This window comes from Cetorhinus maximus, chromosome 6 (assembly GCF_964194155.1).
Source record: "Cetorhinus maximus chromosome 6, sCetMax3.hap1.1, whole genome shotgun sequence".
In the NCBI taxonomy this organism is placed as follows: Eukaryota; Metazoa; Chordata; class Chondrichthyes; order Lamniformes; family Cetorhinidae; genus Cetorhinus; species Cetorhinus maximus.
The window spans coordinates 157,180,061-157,196,837 of record NC_135884.1 but is presented as its reverse complement, the minus strand read 5'-3'; the positions used below and the strand labels follow the sequence as shown (position 1 = coordinate 157,196,837).

At 48.0% G+C, this 16,777-nt stretch overlaps 2 protein-coding genes across 2 annotated transcripts in view; one reads left to right on the top strand and one right to left on the bottom strand.

Annotated features, from left to right (window-relative positions):
- Window positions 1-3,701, bottom strand: part of trappc2l (trafficking protein particle complex subunit 2L) — an 18,592-nt gene extending 14,891 nt beyond the window's left edge. The window contains 1 exon segment of the mRNA XM_078543024.1: window positions 3,683-3,701. Within this exon segment, the coding sequence (XP_078399150.1) occupies window positions 3,683-3,701 (19 nt within the window).
- A 170-nt stretch (window positions 3,702-3,871) lies between these two features.
- Window positions 3,872-16,777, top strand: part of galns (galactosamine (N-acetyl)-6-sulfatase) — a 46,545-nt gene continuing 33,639 nt past the window's right edge. Inside the window, exons 1-4 of the mRNA XM_078544735.1 lie at window positions 3,872-3,995; window positions 5,073-5,147; window positions 6,943-7,045; window positions 12,156-12,299. Coding sequence (XP_078400861.1) covers window positions 3,872-3,995; window positions 5,073-5,147; window positions 6,943-7,045; window positions 12,156-12,299 — 446 coding nt within the window. The remainder of the gene's footprint in view (window positions 3,996-5,072; window positions 5,148-6,942; window positions 7,046-12,155; window positions 12,300-16,777) is intronic.

The following is a 16,777-nucleotide window of genomic DNA, read 5'->3' as shown; positions in this document are numbered from 1 at the left end:
CCCCTCCTCCTCCTCACTCTCCCCCCTCCTCCTCACTCTCCCCCCTCCCCCTCACTCTCCCCACCCCCCCCCTCACTCTCCCCCCCCCCCCTCACTCTCCCCACCCCCCCCTCACTCTCCCCACCCCCCCCTCACTCTCCCCCACCCCCCCCTCACTCTCCCCCCCCCCCTCACTCTCCCCCCTCCTCCTCACTCTCCCCCCTCCTCCTCACTCTCCCCCCTCCTCCTCACTCTCCCCCCCTCCTCCTCACTCTCCCCACCCCCCCCTCACTCTCCCCACCCCCCCCTCACTCTCCCCACCCCCCCCTCACTCTCCCCACCCCCCCCTCACTCTCCCCACCCCCCCCTCACTCTCCCCACCCCCCCTCACTCTCCCCACCCCCCCTCACTCTCCCCACCCCCCCCTCACTCTCCCCACCCCCCCCTCACTCTCCCCACCCCCCCTCACTCTCCCCACCCCCCCCTCACTCTCCCCACCCCCCCCCTCACTCTCCCCACCCCCCCCCTCACTCCCCCTCCCCCCCCCTCACTCCCCCTCCCCCCCCTCACTCCCCCTCCCCTCCCCTCCCCCCCCCTCACTCCCCCCCCCCTCACTCCCCCCCCCTCACTCCCCCCCCCTCACTCCCCCCCCCCCTCACTCCCCCCCCCCTCACTCCCCCCCCCTCACTCCCCCCCCCCTCACTCCCCCCCCCCTCACTCCCCCCCCCCCTCACTCCCCCCCCCCTCACTCCCCCCCCCTCACTCCCCCCCCCCTCACTCCCCCCCCCCCTCACTCCCCCCCCCTCACTCCCCCCCCCCCCTCACTCCCCCCCCCCCTCACTCCCCCCCCTCACTCCCCCCCCCCCTCACTCCCCCCCCCTCACTCACTCCCCCCCCCTCACTCCCCCCCCCCTCACTCCCCCCCCCCCTCACTCCCCCCCCCCTCACTCCCCCCCCCATGGGGAACAGGCTCAGGGACTGAGCTTCCTCACTGCCTCCCCCTCACTCTCCCCCCCCCCCTCCTCACTCTCCCCCCCCCCCCTCCTCACTCTCCCCCCCCCTCCTCATTCTCCCCCCCCTCCTCATTCTCCCCCCCCCCTCCTCACTCTCCCCCCCCCCTCCTCACTCTCCCCCCCCCCTCCTCACTCTCCCCCCCCCCTCCTCACTCTCCCCCCCCCCTCCTCACTCTCCCCCCCCCTCCTCACTCTCCCCCCCCCCCTCCTCACTCTCCCCCCCCCCTCCTCACTCTCCCCCCCCCTCCTCACTCTCCCCCCCCCATGGGGAACAGGCTCAGGGACTGAGCTTCCTCACCCCCCCCCTCCTCTCTCTCCCCCCCCCTCACTCCCCCCCCCTCACTCCCCCCCCCTCACTCCCCCCCCCTCACTCCCCCCCCCTCACTCCCCCCCCCTCACTCCCCCCCCCTCACTCCCCCCATGGGGAACACACTCAGGGACTGAGCTTCCTCACCCCCCCCCCGCCTCACTCCCCCCCGCCTTACTCCCCCCATTTCCCCATGGGGAACACACTCGGGGACTGAACTTCCTCAGCCTCTCCCCCATTTCCCCCATGGGGAACACACTCAGGGACTGAGCTTCCTCACCCTCCCCCTCACTCCCCCCATTTCCCCATGGGGAACACACTCATGGACTGAGCTTCCTCACCCTCCCCCTCACTCCCCCCATTTCCCCATGGGGAACACACTCAGGGACTGAGCTTCCTCACCCTCCCCCTCACTCCCCCCATTTCCCCATGGGGAACAGGCTCAGGGACTGAGCTTCCTCACCCTCCCCCTCACTCCCCCCATTTCCCCATGGGGAACACATTCAGGGACTGAGCTTCCTCAGCCTCTCCCCCATTTCCACCATGGGGAACAGGCTCAGGGACTGAGCTTCCTCACCCTCCCCCTCACTCCCCCCATTTCCCCATGGGGAACAGGCTCAGGGACTGAGCTTCCTCAGCCTCGGGTAGAGAACTCCAAACATTCACCAGAAATTCCTCCACATCTCAAACTCAAATGACCTGCCCCTTATTCTGAAATTATGTCCCCTGGTTTTAGACTCTCCAGCCGGGGAAACATCTCATCCACATCCACCCTGTCACACCCTGTAATAAGTCTCAGTGAAATCACAGACTCAGTCTCCTCATAAAACAATCTCTCCATCCCAGGAATTAATCTGGTGAACCTCTGTTGCACTCCCTCTATGGCAATTTTATCCCTCCTGAGGTAAGGAGATCAGAACTGTACACAATACCCCAGATGAGGTCTCACCAAGGCTCTATACAGCTGCAGAAAGACGTGGTTACTCCTGTGCTCACATCCCCTCGCGATGAAGGCCAACAAACCACTTGCCTTCCTAATTGCTTTCTGCAGCTGCATGCTAACTTTTATCAACTCATGAACAAGGTCACCCAGATCCCTTTGGAAACTTCCCTCAATGCACACTCCTGCTTCCCTCACTGCACACTCCTGCTTCCCTCACTGCATACTCCTGCTTCCCTCATGCATACTCCTGCTTCACTCACTGCACACTCCTGCTTCCCTCACTGCACACTCCTGCTTCCCTCACTGCACACTCCTGCTTCCCTCACTGCACACTCCTGCTTCCCTCATGCACACTCCTGCTTCCCTCATGCATACTCCTGCTTCCCTCATGCATACTCCTGCTTCCCTCATGCATACTCCTGCTTCCCTCATGCATACTCCTGCTTCCCTCATGCATACTCCTGCTTCACTCACTGCATACTCCTGCTTCCCTCATACATACTCCTGCTTCCCTCATACATACTCCTGCTTCCCTCATACATACTCCTGCTTCCCTCACTGCACACTCCTGCTTCACTCACTGCATACTCCTGCTTCCCTCACTGCACACTCCTGCTTCCCTCATGCATACTCCTGCTTCCCTCACTGCACACTCCTGCTTCACTCACTGCATACTCCTGCTTCCCTCACTGCACACTCCTGCTTCCCTCATGCATACTCCTGCTTCCCTCATGCATACTCCTGCTTCCCTCATGCATACTCCTGCTTCACTCACTGCATACTCCTGCTTCACTCACTGCATACTCCTGCTTCCCTCATACATACTCCTGCTTCCCTCACTGCACACTCCTGCTTCACTCACTGCATACTCCTGCTTCCCTCATACATACTCCTGCTTCCCTCACTGCACACTCCTGCTTCCCTCACTGCACACTCCTGCTTCCCTCACTGCACACTCCTGCTTCCCTCTCTGCATACTCCTGCTTCCCTCTCTGCACATTCCTGCTTCCCTCTCTGCACACTCCTGCTTCCCTCTCTGCACACTCCTGCTTCCCTCTCTGCACACTCCTGCTTCCCTCACTGCACACTCCTGCTTCCCTCACTGCACACTCCTGCTTCCCTCACTGCACACTCCTGCTTCCCTCACTGCACACTCCTGCTTCCCTCACTGCACACTCCGGCTTCCCTCACTGCACACTCCGGCTTCCCTCACTGCACACTCCGGCTTCCCTCTCTGCACACTCCGGCTTCCCTCTCTGCACACTCCGGCTTCCCTCTCTGCACACTCCTGCTTCCCTCACTGCACACTCCGGCTTCCCTCACTGCACACTCCGGCTTCCCTCACTGCACACTCCGGCTTCCCTCACTGCACACTCCGGCTTCCCTCACTGCACACTCCTGCTTCACTCACTGCATACTCCTGCTTCCCTCACTGCATACTCCGGCTTCCCTCATGCATACTCCGGCTTCTCTTCCTGCGCACACCCACTTCTCTTCTTGCACACTCCCACCTCTCCACACTTTTTTTATGAACAGATTCCTAAACCTAGAAATTTGATGCATTTGCTGTGGTAAATATTGAGGAATGAATGAGTGAACTTCATCTCCTTTCTCTCTGTCCTTCTGCAGATGGGCTGGGGAGACCTAGGAGTCTTCGGGGAACCATCCAGAGAGACCCCAAACTTAGATCGAATGGCTGCAGAAGGAATGCTGTTCCCAAACTTCTATGCTGCCAACCCACTGTGCTCCCCATGTAAGTGACATGTTTGCAAATCTTAAACCGACAAAGCAGCAAGTGTTAAAGGAAGTTTAAAAAAAGAAAGACGTGGGGAAGATGTTTCCATTAGTAGGAGAGACTAGGACCCGAGGGTGCAGCCTCAGAGTAAAGGGAAGACCTTTTAGAACAGAGATGAGGAGAAACTTCTTTAGCCAGAGAGTGGTGAATCTATGGAATTCATTGCCACAGAAGGCTGTGGAGGCCAGGTCATTGAGTGTATTTAAGACGGAGATAGATAGGTTCTTGATTGGTAAGGGGATCAAAGGTTAAAGGGAGAAGGCGGGAGAATGGGGTTGAGAAACTTATCAGCCATGATTGAATGGCGGAGCAGACTCGATGGGCCGAATGGCCTAATTTCTGCTCCTATGTCTTATGGTCTTATGGACTTGAATTCCTGAAGCACTTTTCATGATCCCGCAATGTCCCAAAGCGCTTTACATGCAGTGAAGTACAAAATAATGTAAACAACAGGAGCAGCAGACCATTCAGCCCTTCAAATCTGCTCCGCCATTCAATATGATCATGGCTGACCTCAGCTCCACTTACCCACCCACTCCCCATATTCCTTATTCCTTAAGAGAACAAAAACATCTGTCCATCACAGTCTTGAATATACACAACACTGACACATTCACAACCCTGTCGGTAGAGAGTGTTATAGTTAGGGGCCAGCATTTATTGCCCATCCCTAGTTGCTCTTCAGAAGGTGGCGGTGAGCTGCCTTCTTGAACCGCTGCAGTCCATGTGGTGTAGGTACACCCACAGTGCTGTTAGGAAGGGAGTTCCAGGATTTTGAGCCAGCAACAATGAAGGAACGGTGATATAGAGCCATAGAAAGGTTACAGCACAGAAGGGTGTGGGGTATATCAGAGTGTTACAATAATGGGTGTGGGGTGTGTCGGAGTATAACAGTGAGGGGTATAGGATATCTCCGATTAGGTGGGGATTGCTAACTTCTCTGCTGTTTGAGGATTGACTTCAATTGCACAAATGCATTTTTTAAATGAATATCAATTTATTGAAGTGATTCCCTTGTTTGTCTTCCCTCCATAGCCCGTGCTGCATTACTAACTGGCCGTCTCCCCATTAGGAACGGTTTCTACACCACAAATGCTCACGCTCGAAATGGTAAGTGTCAGTCCACAATTGGTCAGCATAGAAGCACGTTCCAGCCTAACCTCAGGCACTTGTTGTTGCCACCTGTTGGACAGTGTGTGTGTGTGTGAGAGCAGGCACACGCATGTATGTATGGGACCCCACTTTTGCCATAGAATGTGAGCCTATGTGTGAAAGGGAGAGAGAGCACCCATGTGTGAGAAAAAGAGAGTGAGCCTGCGTGCCTGTGTTAGAGAAAGTGAAAGCCCGTGTGTGAGGGGGAGAGAGTGATCGTGTGTGCATGTGTGTGTGTGTGTAGTGCTAAGTGGAGACGACCCACTGCCCCTTGATGCAGCGCAGGGGCAGCCACAGGGGCTACTGAGTGCCAAACTAGGCTGTTCAAAAGGCTTCGTTCCAGGGACAACAAAAGCAGTAAAACTAAAACCAGCCTTCTAGCCCTCACCCCTCACCCCCCACACATTATCCATGCCAACACATGCCATCTCATGCCCCCTCCAACCCCATGGGCCCTCATATCCTCTATGCCTACCTATTCCCCCCTATCTACCTCCCCATGGCCCTTTATAATTCCAGTGCCAACTTAGTGCCATCTCATGCTCCCACCACCCTTTGCCTTTACACCCTCTATGCCAATTCACCCAATATCCACCAGGGGCTGACCCCAAGAGCCTCCAAGAGATGAAATAAAATTCTTGGTATCTATTAATAGACTTCACTATATTTTTAAAAATTCTCTCACTGATTAAAGCCCATTCAATACATTTAAATCTTTTCAAGTGCTTAATCTGTAACAAAAACAAACATTTGTATTCATAGACCCCAACAAAGACCTCTTTATAAACACAAGGAGTTGTCAGTGAAACTGTGAACTTACAGGCACCCAACTGTGATAATGCTAGGTTGTGGAAGCAGTCAAGCAGTACTAATCCTGTAATGGTAAACCTCAGGCTTATGTCAACTAACATCTCTTGAAATTGCAAGCACCAATTTTTTTTCAACTGAGAGTCAAAGCAGGCATTTTTCTCAAGATATAAAGAGCAGGGGATTTAAATAACTTGGCAGCTTGACAGTTCAACAGAGCTTATCCACTTTTTATACACATTGCTGTCTGCTGTTAACAATCCCAAAGGGGTTCCTGAACTCTGCAGAGGTTACCTGACCTCCCCCAAAAGGGGACCTGACCTCCCCCAAAAGGGGACCTGACCTCCCCCAAAAAGGGACCTGACCTCCCCCAACAGGGTACCTTACCTCTCCAACAGGGTACCTTACCTCTCCAACAGCGTACCTTACCTCTCCAGTAGGGTACCTTACCTCTCTGAAGAACTCGGGTAGGTTCAGACCTTTTCCTCAAATGTCTAAAGCCCACAAGTCGTGTCCCTGAAACTGAGATGACCAAAATTGCTTCCGTAAACTACGGATATGAGAAATACATCCGGCCACCATCACGTCCAGACCTCCCCCACCCACCCCGAGAAAATGGTGGATGCCAGGTTTGGGGGCGAGACTTCTGGATTCTGGGCTCTGGCATCATTTTGGCAAAGGTGCGAAGCCCTCCCACCCCGGTGAAAATCCAGGTCACAGTGTTAGTGTGTGTGAGACACAGTGTCAGCACAATGCCTTATGGGATTGAGGAACTCTTCCCAAGAGCCACCAATCTCTCTTGATTCTTAGCTCTGAGCCTTCCATCCAGCTGAAACCCTGAAGGAGTGGGGTGGGATTGAAGAAAGTGGGCAATTTTTCTTGGCAAATCAATTCAATATAGCCAGGCTTGCATGTGAGTAACACCACTTCCTTTCTCCCTCTGCAGGGTACACACCACAGGAGATTGTGGGAGGAATTCCCAGTTCAGAAATCCTTTTGCCAGAACTCCTGCGGAAGGCCGGATATTCCAGCAAAATCGTTGGGAAGTGGTTCGTTAAATTCAAATCAACAATGTTCTGCGTGATAAAAGCAAAACCCTGCGGACGCTGGAAATCTGAAAGAAAAACAGAAAATGCTGGAAAAACTCAGCAGGTCTGACAGCATCTGTGGAGAGAAAAACACAGTTGACGTTTCGAGTCCGTGTGACCAGAGTCCGGCTCTGAAGAAGGGTCATACGGACTTGAAACGTCAACTCTGTTTTTCTCTCCACCAATGTTCTGCATGAAGTGTTTGCAGGATCAAGCATAAATGTTAACTTAGAGTCATAGACTCTAGGTAGATAGGCCCATCATGCTTGTGTCAACTCTAAAAGAGCTATCCAATTAGCTCACTCCCCCTGCTCTCTGCCTATAGACCTGCAGTTATTTTGCTCTTCAAGTATTTATCCAATTCTCTTTTGAAAATTACTATTGAATCTGCTACCACTGGTCTTCCAGGCAGCAGATTCCGGATCATCACTGCTTAAAATAGGGGGTTTCCCTATGTCAGTTCTAGTTATTTTGCCAATCTTAAATCTGTGTCCTCTAATTAGTAACTCTCCTGCCACTGGAAACATTTTTTTCATCCCTATTTACTCTATCAAAAGCCTTCATGATTTTGAACACCTATATTAAATCACCGCTTAACCTACACTGCTCCAGAGAGAACAACCCAATTTCCTCCAGTTTCTCCACATTACTGAAGTCCCTCGTCCCAGGAACAATGCTTGTAAATCTCTTCTGCATCTTCCCCAAGGCTTTGACATCCATCCTGAAGTGTGGTGTCCAGAAGTTTTTTTAATCCTTTCATGGGATGTAGGCATTACTGGCTAGGCCAGTGTTTGTTGCCCATCCCTAATTGCTCTTGAGAAGGTGGTGTGAATCACCTTCTTGAACTGCTGCTGTCCATGTGGTGTAGCTGCATCCACAGTGCTATTAGGAAGGGAGTTCCAGGATTTTGCCAAAGCGACAGTGAAGGATGATGATACATAATCCTCATGGCCCTAATACCACCTACTGGGGAACACCACTGGATCCCTCCCTTCAGTCTGAAAAACAGCCATTCACCACTACATTCTGCTTTCTGTCCCTTAGCCAATTTGGTATCCATGCTGTCACTGACCCTTTATTCCCATGGACTTCAATTTTGCTAAGATATTTATTATATGGTACTTTGTTGAATGCCTTTTGAAACTCCAAACACACATCAACCGCCTCTCATCAACCTTCACCAATGACGCTGGGCTGACTGGCCTGTAGTTCCTGGGTTTATTCCATTTTTTGAATAACAATGTAAAATTCACAATCTTCCAGCCCTCTAGCACCACTGTGATACCCATGGAGGATTGTGGCTAGAGCCTCTGGAATTTTCACCCTTACTTCCCTCAGTAACTAGGATGCTTCCCATTCAGACCAGCTGACTTTTCTACTTTCAGAACTGCCAACCTTTTTGGTACCTTCTCTTTATTTATTTTGATCCTATCCAATATCAATACTGCCTCCTCTTTTACTGCTCCATCTCTAGTGAAGACGGTTGCAAAGTACTCAATTAGTACCTTAGCCTTGCCCTCTGCTTCCACAAGGAGCTCTCCTTTTTGGTTATTAATCAGTCCCGTTTTCCCTTTGACTACATTCATTTTAGTTAGCTGGTAATCTATTCTCAGAATCTCACTCTCGTTAGGATTTCCGTAGAGACTGATAATTTTTTAAAAGAAATTCAAACTTCCAGTTAAAAGCTGAAAGGATGACACAACAAGCTTTCACGTTTTAAGACTTTTACTATAACAAAAGACGAAAAGCAATATTGACTACTTTAAATCACAAAACAGAACATTCCCATTTTTTTAGCACAACCAAGAAAACATTTCCCAGATGGAAATTGCTAACAATCAAACCACCCAGGCTTGCTGTTGGAACAGGTCACATGTCATTTTGCCTTAAATTAAAGACACAGTCCAAAAACATATCAACCTTATAAACCTTATGATTGCAACATCCTTTGCTGCTCTTATTCCCTTTGCTGAAAAAGAGACATGTCAAAGCTTTTCATCTTGCACTCATCAGGACACTTCCTTATAATACTATTATAAGAGGAAGACAACAATTTATACTGTATGAGAAAAGAATGCTGATTGGTTGGCAAGTGGACCCTGATTGGTAGAGGTGTTGCCATGGAGAATGCACCAGTGATGGTGACTGACAGTTAACTGCCAAGCATTGTTTGAAATTTAAACCAGGCAGCTTGACCCTGATTGGTCAAGGCATCACCCTGAGGAATGAGTCAACAAATGGCTGTCACTTATTTTGTTTAGCTGAAACTGGCGCAATGTGTGGACATGTTCTTTCTGTCTGCAAAGAACAGGGCCCTGTGTATTAATATATGTAGCTTCCAGTACAGGCAAATGTGCCACACTGCGAGCCTGTTGAACAATTTCAAATTGGTTGTTAGCATATGTTTTAGCACACTGAGGATTATTTAGCAAATGTTTTGTCTAATCGCAGAATCACATCTAAACGTTGGACACTGTGTTTTGAATTTTGCAAGCATGAGCTGGTTGGGTACGGTCTGTACCTTGCCCATTGCGAACAGCAGCTGGGACACGCTGTTTGATATGATCCGCCAGTCTTTGGGACGTACGGACTACACACTTAGCATCACACTGGCACTGAAATTCATACACCACATTACTCATTTGTGTGACAGGCAGTGCGTCTTTTTGGCTTGATGGCAGCATCGTGTTAGTTGTGAATACTACTCATGTTGCTACTGCATAGTGGCAGCATAAAACAGCTAGCTTCACCTGTTGTTCAAATTTTTGAGATACCTTGCTATTCCAGGGTAATCTGAGGTAAACATGGCACTTTTCAGGGCAAAAAGTGACAGTCTTAGGCCCGTTCACGAGTTTGCGCGATATAAGGCACGAAACAATCTGATCAGGGTAGACGTTACCCCGCAGGGCGCTTTAAATGTGCCCTATTTTAGCATCAAGCTTGCATGGCGAGCAAATGGCTCAGGCCCTATTTACAAGGTTGCCGATAAGACCAATCTTATAGTGTGTGGAATTGTAAGAATCCCAATGCGCGTGTTAACCAATTAAGGGAGGCTCGCAGTAGCCCGTGATAGAGAACCCTTTGGTAGATTTCTCAACTAGTACACCAATGCTTGGCAGTTAACTGTCAGTCACCATTACTGGTGCATTCTCCATGGCAACACCTCTACCAAATAGAGTCCACTTGCCAACCAATCATCATTCTCTTCTCATACAGTATAAATTGTTGTTTTCCCCTTTGGTAGTATTCTTGCGAAGTGTCCTGATGAGTGCAAGATGAAAAGCTTCGATATGTCTCTTTTTTCAGCAATACTTAAGTTCCGTACTACCAGACGAATATTCATATTCCCTTTCTTATACCTCATCTGTACTTTCTGTATTCAGCTCAGTTCTCCAATGTATTATGAACCTTACATATGTCATAAGCTTTTTTTTTCTGTCTCATTTAATCTTTATGTCTTTATTCGTTCAGGAAGCCTCCCCTTCCCCCCTCAGGAATGAACCTAATGTCTAACCGAACCATCTCATTTTTGAAAGCTTCTCATTATTCAATGACTGTTCCCTATTTTCACTGCCCAGTTCTGAGAAGTAATGCATTGTCTGCAAATGTGTTTCTCTATGTACTTCCCACTACTTGATGGCATATAGTATTCACCCAATAGTGTAGTGTCTCCTCTATTGCTTTATTCTAACCAAATCGATTCTGTCTTTGATCCCTGAACTACATCAGGCTAGAAATGACACTCAGTTTGGGTTCCGCCAGGGCCACTGAGCTCTTGACCTCATTACAGCCTTGGTTCAAACATGAACAAAAGAGCTGAACTCCAGAGGTGAGGTGAGAGTGACTGCCCTTGACATCAAGGCAGCATTTGACTAAGTGTGGCATCAAGGAGCTCTAGCAAAACTGGGGTCAGTGGGAATCAGGGAGAGAGAACTCTGCTAGTTGGAGTCATATCTAGCACAAAGAAAGATGGTTGTGGTTGTTGGAGGTCAGTCATCTAAGCTCCAGGACAACACTGCAGGAGTTCCTCAGGGTAGTACCCTAGACCTAACCATCTTCAGCTGCTTCAACGATGGCCTTCCCTCCATCATAAGGTCAGAAGTGGGGACATTCGCTGATGATTGCACAATGTTCAGCACCATTCGTGACCCTGAGATACTGAAGCAGTTCATGTCCAAATGCAGCAAGATCTGGACAATATCCAGGCTTGGCCTGATAGGTGGCAAGTAACATTCATGCCACACAAGTGCCAGACAGTACCATTTCCAACAAGAGAGAATATACACATCGCCTCTTAATGTTCAATGGCATTACCGTTGCTGAATCCCCCACTATCAACATCCTGGGGGTTACCATTGACCAGAAACTGAACTGGACTAGCCATTTAAATACTGTGGCTACATGAGCAGGTCAGAGGCTAGGAATCCTGCAGCGAGTAACTCACCTCCTGGCTCCCCAAAGCCTGTCCACCATCTACAAGGCACAAGTCAGGAATTCACCAAGGCTCCTTAAACAGCATCTTCCAAACCCACGACCACTACCATCTAGAAGGACAAGGACAGTAGATAGATGGGAAAACCACCACCTGGAAGTTCCCTTCCAAGTCACTCACCACCCTGACTTGGAAATATATCACCGTTCCTTCATTGTCGCTGGGTCAAAATCCTGGAACTCCCTCCCTAACAGCACTGTGGGTGTACCTACACCACATGGACTGCAGTGATTCAAGAAGGCAGCTCACCACCACCTTCTCAAGGGCAACTAGGGATGGGCAATAAATGCTGGCCTAGCCAGCGATGCCCACATCCTATGAATGAATAAAAAAAAGTTGCTGAACCTTTACCATAGACTGAAGGATTATAGGCATTAACTCTGTGTGTTACAGACACCAGATCAGAGAGTGCGAACACAGAAGTATGCATCATCATACTGAGTATTAATTTCATTGCTCTGTACTCTTTTCAGAAAACCCGGTCAATTTGTAACTCATCCACCTGGAACACACCCACTGGGGTTAGTGTTTTAATTTGCAAATGTTTGCAGTCTGACTCTTCCTTTCCTTCTCTCACAGGCACTTGGGACATCGACCCCAATTCCACCCCCTCAGGCATGGATTTGATGAATGGTTTGGGGCTCCAAACTGTCACTTTGGACCGTACAACAACAAGGACAAACCTAACATTCCCGTTTACAACAACTCGGAGATGGTTGGCAGGTAAAATGCAGATAAAGCAGGAATAGGGGGAAGGATTTGCAGGAAGGGGACAGGGAGTGTGAATGTGCACTCTGACAGAGCATGTGAGCAAATAGTACATGGCAGGTTTTGTAAGCTGAGAGGGAAGAGTTTTGATTCCACACAGTGCATCTTACTTTACAAGGAGTTTCCCAGCTGAAAGTTTCATTGGCCAGTTTGGTTCCCTCTGAAGCTATATTAATGGGAACATGGTTGGTTGAGGGGAGAGGAAAATCTAGATCTTGGTGAAGGTGCTCACTGATCCCACAATGGGGATGCTGTTTGATTGCAGGTTAGGGGGAAGTTGATAGTTGTCATCAATCTGGCGGAGATAGCATGTCTAATTACGGAGGAGGTTCTTTGGATCCAAGGGTTCTAAAGGTAGGCAAGGAAGAATGATGGACGGCGGGGAGCTCTCCTGTTCCTCCTTGCCCTCAAGCAGTGCTGCAAAGATCATTTCCACAAAGCAGACCTCGCCTCCTTTTCGTTACTGGGTTCCCTGAAGCTTGGGAAATCTGCTGGCCAGGGTTAAACCTGGAAGACAGGCTACATGAGAGGCACACAGCCACACTATAATATTTAAATGGCCAACCTGCTTCCTGAGTAGGTTGGTCACCCACTCCATGTCCCACCTCTTAAAACCAGAAGAATTAGATTGGGATCGGATTTGAAACTTCAAATTTTAACACCACACCTGACCCCAGCCCTCCTGTTTTTTGTGGTTAAAATTATCTCCAAAGAATCTGACAGCACAGAATGAGGCTATTTAGCTCGTCACACCTGTGCTACCTCTTTGAAAACTGTCCAATTTAGTCCCATTCCCCCGCTTTCTTCACATAACCCTACAGATTAGTCCTCTTTGAGTTATGTGCCCAATTGCCTTTTGAAAGTACCTATGGAATCTGATTCCACCATCCTTTCAGGGCTTACCATGAAGAAGTTTCTCCTTACTTCCCCTCTATTCTTTTGCCATTTATTTTAAATCTTTGACCTCTAGTTACTGACCCACTTGCCAACGGAAATAGTTTCTCCCTATTTTTATTAAAACTACAGATAATTTAGAATACCTCTATAAAATCTCCCTTTAACCTTCTGTGCTCTGAGGAGAACAATCCCAGTTTCTGCAATCTCTCCACACAACTTAACTCTCTCATTCCTGGATAAAAATAAAATACTGCACATGCTGGAAATCTGAAGTAAAAACAGAAAATGTTGGAAAAACTCAGCATGCCTGGCAGCATCTGTGGAGAGAGAAACAGAGTTAACTTTCGAGTCCGTATGACTCTTCTGGAGCTCTGAAGAAGAGCCATACGGACTCGAAACATTAACCCTGTTTCTCTCTCCACAGATGCTGCCAGACCTGCTGAGTCTTTCTAGCATTTTCCATTTTTATCCCTCATCCCTGGTATCATTGTAGTAAACCTCCCCGGTATCCATTCCAGGACCTTGTCATCCTTTAAGTGTGGTGTCCAGAAGTGTACACAATATTGCAGATGAGGCCTAACCAGAGATTTATACGGAATGACTTTCTCATTTTTGTATTTAATATTGCTTTTTACAAAGCCTTATCACTGAATTGTGAAAATATACCCCCTGGTCCCACAGTTCTTGCAACCCCCTCAAAATAGTACCATTTAGATTATAATGCCCTTTCAAGTTGTTCCTACCAAAGTGCATGACTCCACAGTTATTTGCATTAAATTGCACCTGCCATATATTGGCACATTTCACTAATCGATGTCCTGCTCAAGTCTGATTTCTTTCCTAATCTCTTTGTATTCTCTCCTATCATTCATTCCTCTGCTATCTATGTACTGTATGCCTCTTTCCCAAATCTCAGTTTTTCCCTTGAGTCTTTATGTATCCTTAGAGCCTCACTAGTGTTTCGTCTGCTCTTTCCTTTTATTGGAATATTTTTCCTGCACTCTGTTGAACAACATTTTAAATGTTTCCCATTGTTGTTCTATGTAATTTGCCAATATTGTTGCCCATTTTATTTTCCCAAGTTCTATTTTCCCTCAAAATCTGATTTTCTCCAACCTAGTAACCTGGTTTTCATCATACTTATGTCCTTCTCTATCATCATCTTAAAGCATATCATATTATGGTCACTGTTGTCTCGACAGTCCCCTGCATTTACTTCTGTTATCTGCTCTGGTTCATTCTCCATTATAGATCCAATAGCGAATCCTCCTTGGTTGGGCTTTTATATATTGGGTTAGAAAGGTGTTCTGTACACAATGTAGGAACTCCATTCACTTATCCCCTTTACCTACCTCTTCTATCCAATTAATATCTGGGTAGTGTTATGATCCCAGCTGATGTTACTACTGGACAAGCAAGATCCCAGGGTGGAACCTGGCTTGATAGATCCTAACTTTTATATTTTGTTTAGAAATGTGGAGAGTGACTACTGAACAGAGTCACAGGAGTCAGCTGATGAACTTTTAACAGAAGAGTAAAACATTTATTAAACAAGAAAAGATGAACTATGTTACAATACTCCTTCACCCGCAACTGTACCTTTACAGATATATACAGATTTTTGTAGGGATAACATAAGTTATAAAAGCCATCTTATACTCTAGTGTTCAAAATAAGTACTCAGTAAGTAAGGCGACCTGTGATCAGACACATTATAGCCTGAAACCAAGTGGCAGATGCCACCCCAAACAGTTGCTATGGATCTCCCACCAACTCCCCCTAGACACTTGTCACACTGTAAGCCAACCGGTCTCAATGAACTCTGTCTTTCACACGAGGGTTTCAATCTCCACTCTTAAAGAACCCACTTTGGAATCTTCTCCCAAACGACGCTTTCTTTCGGGCATCTTCCACAATGGGTTTCAAACTCTCTTCCGATGTTCCTCTCCCCTGGATCGCCATGTGCATTCAAGCCTTGCCTTCTGCGCACTCTCTCTCAGATCTCAGCCGAGCCAATAGAACACCACTGCTTCACGTGCCCAGAGTAAGGAGTTACCAACCTTAGTGTCTCCTCGGATCTTTGGTTTCTTGCAAGCCTATTCGACTTCCAGCCCGTGTCCTGCAGCTTTCTCCCTTTAAGCTCGGAGCCTTCATCTACTATTCACTCTTCGCTTAACAGGACCTTTCCCAAATTCCTTTTCTTCCTTTAACTAGAAGGTCTTCTTGGGACCTTTCTCCTGTTCCACTCCCTGGTTTTGGCTTCTTCTTTAGTTTAAGACGTGTTACCTGCCCCTCTCCTATGCTGCTTCTCCTGGCAACTCCTTTCAACTGAACTGAAACTACTTTTCTGTTTTTCTCTGTCTCTGTGGGTCCCTCTCTCTCAACCCCTGTTACTAGGCAACAGTACATTTTTTTTCGACCTTGTGTTTGTTTTAATTTCCCTACAGGAGTCGTAAAACCTCGTTAAAATGCAGGCGTCTTTTAAAGTGAAACTAAAACTCAAGTTCCCCCTTTCTTAACACGCACATTACAGAAAAACAAATTAAATTTAAAGCCAAAACTCATTCCTAACATCCACAAATACAACTTACTTAAACTACCTCTAGTTCCTAACAGTAGTTGAAATCCTCAATTATTATTCTATATTTTTTTACTCAATTCCCTAATTTGTCTGCATATTTCTTCCTCCACCTTCCTTTCACTGTGAGATGGCCTATAGATGACACCTATTAGTTTGATTAATCCTTTATCATCTTTTACCTCTATCCATATAGATTCTGTTTTTGTCTTACTGATAGCTACATCCCTTTTTCTACTGCCAATGTTATCCCTAATAAGCATAGCTACTCCACCCCTCCTTCTTCCCAGTCCATGTGTGCTTGATCCCTTCATAGAAATCATAGAAAGTTTACAACACAGAAGGAGACTATTCGGCCCATCATGTCCATGCTGTTTGACAAAGAGCTACTGAGTCTAATCTCACCTTCCTGCACTAGGTTCATAGCCCTGCAGATCGCGGCTCTTCATGTAGACATCAAAGTATTTTATAAAATATGGTGAGAGTTTCTGCCTCTACCACACTTTTAAGCAATGAGCTCCCGGTCCCCACAATCCTCTGGGTGAAAAAATGATGCCTCATCTCCTCTCTAATCCTTCTACCAATTACTTTAAATCTGCGCCCCCTGTTTTTGACCCCTCCACTGAGGGAAATACGTCATCTCTATTTGCTCCATTTAGGACTCTCATAATTTTATACATTTCAATTAAATCACCCCTCAGATTCCCCTGTTGCAAGGAAAACGACCCCTATTCAATCGGTCCTCATAGCTAAAATATTCCAGACCTGGCAACATCCTCATAAATCTCCTCTGCGCTCTCTCCAGTGCAATCACATCTTTCCTGTGGTGACCAGAACTGTACACAGGTCTCAAACAGTGGCCTAACTAGTGTTGTGTACAGTTCTAGCTGCTGTTATGCAGGAATCCTGCACAATGTCATTTCGCATTAACTTTGCTATCTAATTAGATTGCATTTGC